Below are 14,562 nucleotides of genomic sequence, written 5' to 3'. Positions count from 1 at the left end.
TTCTCTTTTCTTCAATGAAACTTACTTGAAATTTCATTCTTCACTGAAATCGGGGGATTAAATTCATTTTCCCAACAAAAAAACGGAAGTGCTTCATTGACCACGATTCTTCGTTGATCTTAGCAATATTTGCAGCTTTACTTTACTTTGGCTTTATTTTTGGCGACAACTGATGATTATCCGTACGTTTGTGAAAGAAATATGGTCAGAGTATTCAAATGTATTCAGGAGTCTTTTTTTCCACTTTTTCGAAATTGTAGGAGAGGGAATTTTTCCAAGTATTCCTGGAATCCATATTCATAGTTTTTTTTTGTATTTATTATATCGAATTTTCTGTTTAGTTTATTATTAATTTATTTTAGTTTCGGAAATCTGTACTGACGTCGAAGTTAAAGTCCACCAATCAGTTGGATGAGCAGACGCTCCAGCAAAAGTAAACATAACGGTCGACGTTAATCCGCAGATTATTAGTTTTTTTTTTATTCGCAGTGTTTATGCAGAGTTTTTCCGTAAGTACAAATATAATTGATAGTTTCGTCCTCGGAGCAAAGATCTGGGATCTCCGAAAGGCGTTTCAGAACGATCGCGATGTATGACTCAACCCTAGCCCGGATGTTTCCATGAATAATCGAGAATAAACATATATTTCCATGATGGCTGATAGCACTATGGTGATAAGCGACAGGACGCCTCTGTTGCAGAGACGCGAAAGCATGACGAATATCGAATGCGGCCAGGGCTTCAGGACTTTCGACGACCCGGAAAGGACCAAAGAGCTGTTGGATCTCGACCTGAAGTACGGCATATCCAATCGCGGCACCGGCATCGATGACGCAACGCCATCTTCGACATGCGACAAGGTGCCATCTCTGCAAGCGAAGGCTGACATTGACTGCATCTTTGCTGTGGCATTTGATCCACGTGCCGGTAAATGAATAGTTGCGATCATTTTTTTCCCTTCCCAGCGTTAACATTTCGTTAGACGTGTAAAAACTCATCAATTCATTGAATTTATAAATCGCCAAAAAACAGAAATAAATTTCAAATTTCTGAAGCAATCAGATTTTTTATTTAATTGAATTCAATATTTTTATTTTTTGCATCATTTTGCGAGAAAAAAAAAAACATTGCTAGAAGACTCCACACCATAGGAGCTGGAACCTAGAGGCTGCAGCCATTTGAGCCTGTCCAATAAATTTTGTGAGACTCACAATTAATGAATAAGTAATGGAATGCACTATCCCCCCTCCTGCATTTCCGCTTGAGTCCCGCACGTATGGGATGACCAGAAACTTCCAGCCCCCAATGTTTTCTTCATGTTGTTAGTGCCTCTGGTCCCGGCTAGAAATTCTGCCGTGCTCAAGTCATGACCAGTGAACCGAATGCGATCCTCTAAGTCATGTAATGTGGCCTGCAATCTCAAACATAATTTTGTAAAATTGAACTAGATCATTATTTCGTACAAGTATTGAATTTAACAGTGGTAATATCACATTGCACCTGTACATGCCAACGAGCCTACGGGTAAAATGCAAAAAAATTCCAGCAGTTTATGGAAACATGATTCCCCCAATATTTTGCCCCAGATGGCACTAAGTGAGTGAATGAATGATCGTATAAATGACCAACTGAATGGTAGAGCGACCTTATGAATGACAGAGTGGAAATAGAATGAGTGATTATATAAGTGACCAACCGGGGGGGGGGGGAGTGAATGACCAAGTGAGTGAGCGAGTTACTGACTGAGTGAGTGCACATATAGAAGATTCATTCACTCACTTGTCACTTATACAGTCACTTGCCTGATAGTCTATGAAAGGTAACTGTATCCCATGAAAGATTATCAACTCATTTCTCTCTTCATCAGTGACTGGCAGCATATTTCAGGATCACTTAAATGGCTTGTGGCAATAGGACCCCCTCAATATTTCCTACCATTTCCACAATACCTATGGAAATATTGGAGGTTTGGGCTCCCTTCCCAATAGCCCTCCTAATATTCCCAATAACTTTGTCTATGCTCAAGAAACATTCCCAAAACCAATGAAGTGACTCACATTCTCCAAAAGGTTGGGGACTCTTGGTCTAGAGGGCCCTCTCAAGGAGGAGGGGATATCATATGTAAAAAAGTGAGAAGAATATTCTAGAATTGTTTGTGCATAATTGTGTTATTCTTTTGCGTTCACATTTCTTTAATTTGCATCATCAGTACTTACAGAATGAGGAAACAAATTGTTTAGAAGGAGGACTAAAATATTTGAATCTGCACCTAAAACTTTATATGTGCAATTGAATCAGTTATTTCAGAAACCTCTTGTTTCCTGCCATTGGTAATTCATCGTTGTCTGTAGGGGATGTGATGAGAAATTGCTTTTGGCATTCATATTTTGTGTTTATTGTCTGATATTCATTTTAACTTGAAAATGATGTGTTTTATTCTTTTGTTAAGATTTTTATTCTTGCATTGATTTTAAGAATAACGACCAATACAAACAAATGCTAGAGATGTTTCACTTTTCATATCAACTGAGTTTAACTGTGTACAGTGGAACCCATCAATGAGCAGTACCCATGTGACCAGGCTTTTTGTCCCTTAAATAAAGCAGAGCTTGACAAATAGATATTTTAGGAGTCTGGCGTTTTTTTTTACCCGAGCTAGTAATCACCACATAGAAAAAATTTTATAGGTGCCAATACCAATTTTTCAGTTGCCATAATGACCTAGTGCCTCGGATTTGTCTAGCCCCGAAAGAGAGGAATAATTTATATTAAATAGAGGGAAACCTCTATGTTATAGGAGTTATTAATAGAGGGAAACCTCTATTTAATAACTCCTATTCTGAGGCAAATAAGTTCTTATCCAAAGGGACATGGATCAAGACATCTGTACCTTAAATAGAGATGCCTCTTATTCAAAATGTCCCTTAAACAGAGATTTGACTGTATGGAAATATGTAGTTTATAGTTAAATTTTAATGTAGTATTGAAGGATTTCTCTCTAATGATCTGAAGGTATTGTATGTCAATGTGTATGTGTGAATTCCATGATTTGATTTGTCTAGAAATGTTTTTATTTTTCTTCCCAATCAATAGGTAATATTGTGGAGTGGCATTTGCCAAAAGATTGTAACATTGATGGCATTGAGTTTCGTGCAATGGCTAGTGGTTCTCATAGAGTACAGACAGATTTCATGTGAGTTGTTTCACTGACATATTACTTTATTTCACGGCCTTTAGTTTTTGCTTTTAAAATATAACCTCCATCCTAATATGCATACATTCATCCGTCTTAACGAAGCCTCAAAATTTTTCTCCAACTCCCAATCCCATCTCGTCTGTAATCACCACAAAATTTGTTAATCGTGACAGTACCCAATTGTCCGGGGAAAATATGTTGTAAAAACTTTTGTTCGTTTTTTTCCTTCTTTTTTTTGAAACAAAATAAAGTGTTCCACATTCTGCCTCGAAGCTGGGCTGGAAGAGATCTCGGCAACGAGATAAGTCCAGTGGCAAAGTTCTGGCGTTCATTCATCCATTCAGCCTTTAGTTTTCTATGAAATGCATTGGATCCTAATTTATGTGATGATTAGAAGAGTTTTTGTTTTAGTAGAGATATATTATTCCAGGATTTGGTAAATCCCAAGAGTCAGGTATTCAATACGAATTTTCTGGTTGCCATGGTGACTAAAAAAATTGATATTGTCACCTAAAATTTTCTGTGTGTGATTACTAGCTCAGGCAAAAGAAATATGCCTGGCTTCTAAAGTGTTTATTTGGCACCTAAATTTTTTCTTGATTTGTCAAGCCCTGTATTATTCGTACTCAATTTGCTCCTAAAATGAGTTAGCAATTTTGTTCATAGGTAGAAATAGGGTTGAAGAGTTGGGAAGGGGGTAGAGGCACAGATTCAGAAAGGAGTGATGGGAGCAACCACCCCTCCCAAGAGCAGAATAATACAAGAAAAATTGTTCTGTCCAGTAAAATATGGGATTGATTCAGCAAACTTACACAATAAGTCACTCCTCCCAAAACATCACCCTGGATCTGTGTCTGGAGGGGGGGGGGGAGTAAAATCTACCAACCAGAGTCCCTCTTTCGTATCTCTGCCAGTCATTTTGTTTCTATTAATTCACAGCTGAGCTATCATATTTTATTGAGGGTAATGATCATATGTATCAGAGAGACTGATCGCAGTGCCTCCTTACCATATCATGGCCTGCCACTCTGTCTCAAGGAAGAGATATAAGCAGGTGGTCGAAGAAGACTTGGGCCATGCTGGAAAAGATTGTAACACCGAAAGATCATCAAACAAATAATCAACAGACAAAGAAGCTCAGCTACATTGCTGATATCTTAATGGGTGCACACTATAGGGTGACCAAATTTCACTTGGATGAAACTGGGACATCTTGTCAAATTTTACCATGAAATACAAAAACAGTATTACATTAATTAAAACTATTTCATCATTATATATGCATTTTAGAGTTTAGCGCTAAATTGTGAAAAAATATACATACTTTTCTACCCTTTCTTATATCTTATGCATATTGGAAATAATATTTTATAGGCCTATTGACTTTTCTTAATTCTTTCAATTCAAAATTTGTCTGTATCATTGGGATAGGTCCTTCAAACCATAATCATTCTGAATTGGAACATCCGATCACCCTGTACATGTGTGTTGATGCACTTACATAAGCACCTCTATAAATTTTTCATTGTATTTTATAATTTCAATGCATATGTATATGGGAGTTGGTTTTTTTTTTTCTATTAGTTATTTCAAACGAGGAGGATTGTATGGTTTAGCTTGTTTTGAAAATATGCCTGTTGAAAATGCAGAAGAACGAGGAGCTCGCATGAAATCACTTGGTGTTTTAGCTAAGAATTATACTTCTTTGCATTTACACATGAATTTTCTCCGCAAAGAAGTCAGGTACTAATAAAACTTTTATAATTTTTCAATCTGAACTACTTAAGTTTCAAGTTATTTGAATCCCCCAATATGTGTATGAATGTTTTTTCGGTTTTTCATGAGCTACTATAATATTGCAGGAGAGTTGTGTCTTTTAAGTTGAGTTGATTTTCTGACAACTTGATAAAAGAAAAATGTCCAGAAAATGTTTAAAAAAGATGTAAGCTTCTATTTAAGCTTTTTTAATCCTTGCCTCAATTATCTTAATATGCTCCATTGACAGTTTTGGTTAATTCCAGCAGTTCATATTTTGAATTCTATCATGACAGAATTCCGAACAATCAGACATGAAGAATTCCTTGAATTCATCAAATCTATTCCTTTATGACTTTTTTCAACACAGAATGCAATTGGTCCAAGTGGGAATTGTATAAGCCTGCTGTTATTGCATGTTAATGCAGTAAAAAATCATAGTAAATGACAATGTCTAAGGCATGTGCAATGTTTGCAACTGCTCACAAAGGATACAAAAATGGCTGAGAGGAAGGGGGCACACACTGTTTATTTTTGGAGAGGGATGGGAGTCACCCCATATCATAGTTTTTCACATGTTCACATGCAAAAATCAGTGATTAGACTTTCTCTAGTCTTCAGCAAGAACCATTACACTTGCAACCAATCTTGCCCTATAATATAAATTATTGTCTGTTTGTGATAGAAGAGATTGTATTGTCACATGCAAATAAAATCATGTTTTAAAAATTAATATTAATTTTTCACTGTTTATTGTCAAATAGGCAACTTTTGGAAAGTCCTGGTTTATATTCCACCGTAGAAAATTATTATGATGAAAATAAAGTGAAACAACAAATACCTGATAATTCTGATGATTCCACTGATTTAACGAACTCCAGTTTAAAGAAAGAGGCTCTTCTATTGCCTTTAATGAAAGTAAGTCTATTCATAATCAATAGAGTGTTCTGAATATTCAGTGATATAAAGAAATGTAGACATACTAAAAACCCCCATGCTTTATCACTTTCAAATGAGTCAATCAGTAAGAGTAGATTCTGATTGCTTCACCTCATCGTTTTTGAATAAAACACGGATTTTTTTTGTTGTCTTCCAGATTACTCATCCTGCTGGTTGTTTCTCTCAATTTATGAAATTTTTTGGTGAAAGTGTATTTTCATTATGGAAAATGGTCTTGTTGAAAAAAAGGATAATTTTCTTTTCTCCACCACCTATAGGTGTCGTTTGTTATAGAGGTATGTTACAGTATTGATTTATTCTTTTACACTTGTACATGATTATATATATTATAGAAAATTCTGATGAACAGATTTTCTAGAAAATATTTTGTACATAAACCATTATCCGTAGAGATTTTTTGGCATCAAATTCATATGACTTTGTCATAGTGAAAAATTTCCTGAACTGAAATACAATCAATTTGCGATAACTTAAACTCCGATAACTCAAATATCTGTTTCAGTGGAAGTTTTCCCTCAGCTACAGAACTTTTCCGTGTTAAAATTTTAACACTAAAACAATTAGTGCTAAATTTCCCTAAACTCAAAGTTTTCTTCCTTTAAGTCAAAGTTTTTTTAAATGGTAGCAATTTAAAAAAAGCATTTAGTAATAGAATTTAGCATTTAGTAATAGAATTTAGCATTTAGCAATAGAATTTAGCATTTAGCAATAGAATTTAACATTTAGCAATAGAATTTAACATTTAGCAATAGAATTTAACATTAAACAATATAATTCAGTATTTAACAACAGAATTATTTAACAGTTAGCAATATAATTCAGCATTTAGCAACAGAATTTTGCAGATTCATTTACTGGATTCATTTGTCTCCTTGCAAAAAGTGAATGACTTTCTCATGAAAACAAGGACCAAAAAGAGAGAGAGACAGTCAAAAATCACTGCATTTTTTGAGAGAAAATAATTTTATATGCACTTTATTTATAATTTGATTCATTTTTGTGAGTATCATGTGTATACGTCAATTTCCATAATACAATATGCACTTCTCGTTTATTTCATAATATTCCCATTCAATAATTAAAAATGATTAAATTAGAATAACCTATATTTTTGAATTTCTTCATCCTCAGCCCCAAAGCAGAATATGCTGAAATCTGTGACGTACGTCGCAGAACAATCAGTGCTGCTGCAGAACAATCTGGAAGAATTTTAAGAAAAATGTACAAAACATGATTATGAGAACTGCAGAACATTTCCAATCAGCCGAGGGCTCATTGCAGAACAATGCAAAACATTCTGCTTTGGGGATCCTCAGTAGTTTTACTAATATGATATCCGTAAATAGTATTGTTATTTTTTAATAAATTTCTTTTTCCCACTCTGAAATCGGAATTTTCGATAAGTCCAACTAAAGATAACTTAAAGTTTTTGTGTCGGCTGCTGCACATTTGACTTATCAAGATTTGTTTTTGTTCATAAGAAAAAAGAAAAAGAGATGATTGAATTTTATTTTGTTCTTGTTATCCACGATTACCCCTTTTAATGTCAAACTTGACAAACACTTTTTTTAAAATTATCTTCAACTCAAAAGAAGGGGAAAAACAATTCTGACCTCACTATATGGTTTCTAAAAAAAACATAAGTTTATACGCTATCATTCTGAACGTACTGACAGATTTGGATGAGTTTAGAGGCATATTTACTTGGGGGTAATAAGCTCAGGACAGCAAGTTTATGTGATGGGTGTTCAAGAAAATTAGACTATAACAGGAGCAAGCCATTAATAGACCGTAAATCTACTACTGGATATGAATTAACTTGTAAGAGAAGCTAATTCATCCTAACTCATCATAAGCTGTTGAGCAAATTGCATGTTAATGTTTTGAGAAAATTAATTGAGTCTTAATTGAGTCTAATTAATTGAAAATTAATTTAAAAAAGAGTAATTGAGAAAAATGCATGTTAATGTTAGTAATTTACTATTAACATTTTATAGTGTGATAAAAGTTTCGTATCTCATTGCGCTAGCAAACATATTTTTTGGTGAATAGTTAATATAAACTGAGAGAGAGTCAAAAATCACTGCATTTTTTGAGAGAAAATAATTTTGCATAAGCATTTGATTCATCAAATTAACATTTCATTAAATCAACCTTCAAATCTTGAAGATAATTTTTAAAGAAATAAAAAATTAGCCTTTGAGTGTATATGTGAATTATTACATCCTTTTCAAAAATTAATTAATGGTAAATGCGCATTTTTGTTAGTTTTCTCTACATTAAAAATTATTTCTCTAAATTTTGTTAATTGAATGAAACGATTATTTTGTGAAGATTTGACTATATTAATCTATTTAATTTGACTTATTTTTCTTCTAGATATTTTGTTTTCTATCTATTACTCTTCTACTACATTGAATTCTTAAACTTATACAAGTTTTTTCTGATTACAAGTATTTATTATCTTATTCATAGTGTACTGTACAATGTGTCTAGCAGCTCACAGAATATCAGAAATTGATGCATCACCAGTTCAGCCTCTATTTTATATTAACATAGCAGATATGGAACATCTGGAAGCAGAAAAGTCATATATCGCTTGTTAGTAATTTTCTTCCCCTTTCAAATTTTATATGCGGTTTTTCTTTTTCATAACTTGGTGCTGACCGAATAGTTATATATTGTGATAATTTTTACTTGTTCTTCTAGGTACTACAGAAAAAATATTCGAGTCTAAGAGTAGCTTGTATGATTTATATGTGGATAACCAAAATTTAAATTCTGAAATCCCTCTGATTCATAAACTTCTTGAAATCAGTCCTGCTTTGAAACACAAGTATTCTCAGTTATGTTTGATGCAGTAAGTATGCACTTTTCGGAAATATGCTCAATTATTAGTAATAATCATACTTAAAATGTCATTAATGTGGTTTCTTGAAATGATAAAATATAACAACTGTTTCCATTATCTTGAATTGCAAAATAGCTATGGTTAAATTACTGGAATAGCATATTATAAATTCCACAAACCATCCATAGTAGCTTCACCCATCACTAATAAAATATTAATGTTATAGCTTGGAAAATACTAGAAATTATTATCCTTAGTTGAAAAAAATGTTATTAGAAAACGCGTGAAATTGTATGAAAGCACGATGATATAGGTCTATTTTGTTTTGGTGTAAACATTTTTTTCATGAAAGATTTACATTATCAAATGTTTTTATTATGGAAATTCTACTTTCTAAGTTTTTTGTTAAAAGTTTCTAATGTTAATACAGTAAAACCTGTCTTCAACTGAAACACAGGGGGACTGAGATTTTTTTCCCCCTGCTTAATAGAGGTTCAATTCACCTATTGTCTAAAATTATGTAATGATCCTGGGAAAATTTAAAATAAAGTAAACAATTAAAAAATAAATAAAGTAATTATTAATTAGTAAGTAATAATTAATTATTGAATATTTATCACTTGATATATCTTATATTTATTAAATGAGCATACATACTGCATTTACTTCAACACTACACTATATACAGTCTATGACATACATTAACTATTCGCATTGCCAAATAACGAGTAAAAAATTAAAAACAGTACTGTAAATAAATTTTTATTTTTTCCCAGTGATCAATAGAGTTTTCTTTTTGCTGCCTGACTTTCAGTAAACAGTTTTGTTTCAGAAATCATACAAAAAGTGCCCCAGTCATTATGCTATAAGAAAAAGAAAAATTTCTGCAGTTCTTTGAAGGTTTTGACAGCATATGTGTCTTTATCCTACACTGTTTTGTCCTCTGAAAATGCGACATTCGTCTAATCTTCATCTTCTTTTTGACTCCTCTTCTTTCTCTAAAATTTTCAATGAGAGTGTCTATATTTGTCGTGTCAGGTTCAGTTTTTATATGTTGTTGTCCATATTTATGTCCTCAGCACTGCAATCACATAAAGTAGCTTGCATGGAATTTTGTAAGTCCTTCATATAGCATTTGGAAATTCAATCTTTGCACAGATTTCCCCTACAGAAAAGCCTGCTTTTCTGAAAGATTTTGTAACAATTTCAGTTCCTTACTACATATGGCTTATTAAAATCACAGCATCAGCTGCAAAAACAGTTTTTGTTAATGTAGGGGCGGATGATGCAGAATGCAGACATTGGCAAGCAGACATTTGGTACAGCACTTCAAGATGTTGGGATTTCCTTGGTCTATTGGTTTGAGAAATATTCATAGTGTTTGTATGAAATTTTCCATTAAGAGCATACAATTTCTATTTCTGTGTTAGACAGGTTCCGTTTGATCCAGGTGTTTTAATGTGTATTTTAGCATTGAAATCACGGGGCCGAGATTTTTTTCCATTGAAGACATGTTTCCACTTAATACAGGTTCCATTAAAGACAGGTTTTACTGTATTAACTTTTTTTAACATAAATAAAACCAATTCATCCAGAGTATAATCGTAGGGTTTTTTCCAGTTGAGTTTGAATTCATTCAGGTCTTCCTCCACTGACAGTTATAAAAAATTCCCAGGTTTTTAAAACAAATCTTTTTTTAATGTTTTTATTTTTCTGTTTAAGGTCTCAGATGGCTGCACAAAATGGTTGGGAGTCAAAGGGTAATCCTGATGAAGCATGGTTTGTCAGGTACGTATGCTGTGCTTGTCTTCTTCAAAATCTTCATCTCTGAGAAGAATATGTTTTTCAAACTATTCAAGTCAATACCAATGAATCAGTGAAATAGAGATCTTATCAATCAATCTTACAACTGATATAAGTTAGTTTTTAATAAGTATTTTTTAAATTTATTCAATCTTCTCATTGATTCTTTTAGCTTATTTTTTCAAATTAAATGTTCTATGATGCATCAATTGGTATTTATATCAGTTTCATTATCACTAAATAAATAAATCATGAGAGGAATTCCAAGAAATCGTCACACGCAGGCTTACAAGAAAAAACTAAAAATCACAAAATTAATTGTTTTCTGAATAAAAAGAATTTCTCTTTTCAAAGAAGAAGAAAAAACTAAACAACCAACTGAAAACATATCTCTAAAAAAAGCAATAGTAAAACATGAAACTGATGTATTGAACAATAAGCAGTTAGTTACTAATACTGCAGGGTTATTCAAATTGGTGTACGGTATTTTAAAAGACTTTAATAAATCAATTTTTAAACAGCTACTTACCAGAACGGGTTTAAAAGGAAGGACGACTCTCAAATATTTTTTCCCCGTCGCCTGTATTGAGTGCGAAATGTGTGGTGGCACTGAGATCGCTAGAACAAAAAATGGCATCTCAGGAAGAGAAGGTGGTTTGCATCTTGCGGTATGCGAAAGCAGAATCTGTAATTTTGGTTCAATGTGCGTTTTGTAAGCAATTTGGAAAAGTCCAACTGATAAAAGCATTTGAAAGTGGTGTCACCAATTTGAAGAAACAGGCTCTCTTCATAAAGACAAAACCACATTGAGGCCACGTATTAGTAGCGAGAATGTGGAAAAGATAAGAACAACGTTTCTATGCACCCCAAAGAAATAAACTAACGAAGTGAGTTATGAACTGGGACTTTTGCAAACAATGATGTGTTTCAGAAAATGATTGCAAATGAAACCTTACAGATTGCAGATGACTCGAGCTTCATTTCCTAGAGACAAGGACCAATGAGTTTTGCCTGAACATGCAGGACAAATGTGAAGATGAGAATTGTTTTTTTCCCCGCCTTGTATTCAGCGATGAGGCAATGTTCCATATTAGTGGGAAAGTTAACTGGCATAATGCATGAATCTGGGGACAGAAAGCCCTCACTGTATCGTGGGGCATGAACGAAATATGGCTAAAATGAATGTGCTTTGTGCAATTTTGGAGACCAAATTCTATGGGACCTTCTTTTTCGTGGAAAAGACAGTGAATGGCAACACACATCTTAATATATTACAGATCTGGCTTTTCCCACAATTGCAGGAAGACTCGAATAATTTTGTCTTTCAGCAGGATGGTACGCCTCCACACTGGAAGCTGGAAGTGCGTGAATTCCTCAATGATGTGATTCCTAATATTTAGATTGGTTGCACGAGAAAGAACGACAAAGTGATGTTTCCTTGGCTCCCCAGGTCACCGGACATTATTCCATGTGACTTTTTCTTGTGGGGGCTTTGTGAAAGACAAAGTATACATGCCACTACTGCCATGCTACTTGGAGAACCTACGAACACATATATGTAATGCTCTGAACACCAGATATGCAGAAATGAGTGTGGGAAGAAATGGATTATCAACTGGACGCTGTCCGCATGACTGGAGGAAGTCATATCGAACACTTATAATGTCATAAAATAAAAATATTTGAGTTGTTTTTCCTTTTAAACCCATTCTAGTATGTATCTGTTTCAAAATGAATTTATTACAGTCTTTTAAAATACTGTACATCATTTTGAATAACCCTGTATATTAGCTACTAATACTACTCATTTATTTCTTTAATTCAAGATGTGAACTATCATAACAAAGAATTAAGAACACATCAGAATCTTATCTGATCTTTTCTTTCTTTTCTTTTCTTTTTTTTATCTTTTCTTCCTTTCTTTTTTTTTTTAATTAAAAAAAAAGCTTTATTGGTAATTAAATTCATTTAAATTACCAATTTTATTTTTGTTAAATACTAAAATTACATGCACCAGAGTTAACATAAGCATGAAGAAAATCAATCATTTTTTGATGCGTCATCAATCTCAAGAATTAATGATTATATTTAATATTTTGCTGGTGTTTATCACCTCTCTCGAGCTTTATATAATTTTTTTTCTTTCTTCTACTCATTTTCTGCATACTTTCTTTCCAGGTACTTCATGACTTTGAATGAACATCTTTTCAATACACTTCTCAATGTATCTCGGACTAAAGACAAACAGTGGACTCAAGATCACATGTATTCTGTTGGTCTGGATCCATCTGTAGATAGGTTTTTCATATCAGAGCTTGCCGATGCTTATGGTATCGATATTGTGATGATGGTAGAAAACAATTGTTGTCCTGCATAATGGGATTATGAAGAATCTTGAAACTTATCATTCCATTCTCTTGCTGTGTGATACATTTACAAAACTTTAAGAGAAGAATTATATATAACCTAACCAGAAAGAATTTAAAAAAAATCTAGAAATATGTGATACTTAAAAACTTTTTTTCAAAGATAAATTTTTCTTTTCACATTATTGTAGCAAATAGTTTGTTCTTAAATTTTAATTCTAAAAATTACCTGATCATATAAATCTGATTCTTATTTAGAATTTTGCACACATTTTTTTTCTTATTTTCAGTCATTCTCATTAGAATTTCTCAATGAATTTTTATTTTAACAAAAATCATAATTTAAAAAACTGTTCATTCACATCAGAGGTCTTCAACCTTTTTCTAGTCGCGAGCTTTGCCTGTACTCATCATCAAAAGAAGAGCACCCTTATGGCAAGTTTGACATACCAAGATGAAATCAAGATGACTTCAATCTTTCAATGCAGTTCGTACAGGGTGTTTACTTGGGACATTGATCAAGTGCTCCCGAGCAATGGGTTAAAGATGCCTGATTTATATGATGTACGACACTGAACTTGGATTGTTTTAAATTTAGATGGGCTTATTATCAAATTGAATAACTTATATTAGTTACTTGCACAAAAAAATGTACCTATATAAGCATCTAGTCCTTTATAACTTGTATATTACAAAGTACTAGCCTTAAGATGTGTATATTTTATGGTCCAAATCCATATTCAAGTTTAGCTCCTTTGCAAAGTGGTTGGCTACTTCATACAACATTGCTCAGACTTCGTACACAGACCACTTCGCAAAGAGGCCAGATTTGGGGCATGAACCATATATATGTACTTTTATAGAAACAAATACAAAAAATGCATGTGAATATAGCATTAGAAAATATTTCAATGTAAGTAAGGGCACAAAAAACTAATTATAAATGGGCAACATTTTGAAATGTGGCAACTAATTTTATCCCACAGCTATCTTTCAACATTATCTCATGATTTCTTATTATATTATGGGTTCACAAATTCAAACACACCCTTTCTGAGTGCAACCGTGATCATTCATCTTTTTAGTATATCACACATGCGTAACAAAGAAATTGTGACAGAAAAATTGTAAAGAAGAGGATACTTAATTTTAAAATAATCCATAAATGATGGTGTCTAGTTTGAATATTTAATTTAAATATTATGGGTAAATTATAGCATCACATCATCTCACAAGTTGACAGGTTTTAAATTAGCTATCAAACTACAAATAAATCACTTTTTGTATGTACTGTAAAAAAAAATCAAATCTTGATGCCCAATTGGAAGTCTCAGCTTTTATGAAATCAGTCCACTGAAGAAAAAAAGATGTTACTTTCTATTGAGTTTGAAGTATCTGAAAAAAGAAACAGCTTGTGGTTACTGATCGCAAGATTAAAAAAATATTGACATTTAATTCTTTAATTATGAACTTTTCATAATTCTCTAATATGACAAAACATGGTTTTAACTCAGAGGGGATTGTCGCTATTACATGAGGAATAGGAGCTAGCATTTGAAATGTATTTTATTTGTAACAGTTACTTTTCAAGTTTTTGGTGAAATTTGTTTTGTTATGTGCAATGTATATAT

General features: G+C 32.9%; 1 protein-coding gene across 1 annotated transcript; it reads left to right on the top strand.

Moving 5' to 3' along the window:
* Nucleotides 1-416: 416 nt before the first annotated feature.
* Nucleotides 417-14,225, top strand: LOC149064591 (DENN domain-containing protein 11-like). Its single transcript, XM_089255512.1, has 9 exons — nucleotides 417-927; nucleotides 3,094-3,193; nucleotides 4,781-4,939; nucleotides 5,716-5,869; nucleotides 6,048-6,186; nucleotides 8,387-8,512; nucleotides 8,621-8,771; nucleotides 10,485-10,550; nucleotides 12,744-14,225. The coding sequence occupies exons 1-9, from the start codon at nucleotides 651-653 to the stop codon at nucleotides 12,940-12,942; spliced, it is 1,371 nt and encodes a 456-aa protein (XP_089111638.1). The 5' UTR covers nucleotides 417-650; the 3' UTR covers nucleotides 12,943-14,225.
* Nucleotides 14,226-14,562: the final 337 nt, after the last annotated feature.

This window comes from Pholcus phalangioides, unplaced genomic scaffold (genome assembly GCF_987345545.1).
Source record: "Pholcus phalangioides strain wild (caught in Gottingen) unplaced genomic scaffold, Ppha-v1.0 ptg000042l_1, whole genome shotgun sequence".
In the NCBI taxonomy this organism is placed as follows: domain Eukaryota; kingdom Metazoa; phylum Arthropoda; class Arachnida; order Araneae; family Pholcidae; genus Pholcus; species Pholcus phalangioides.
Note: the sequence above shows the minus strand (reverse complement) of the source record. Positions and strands in the feature narration are given on the sequence as shown.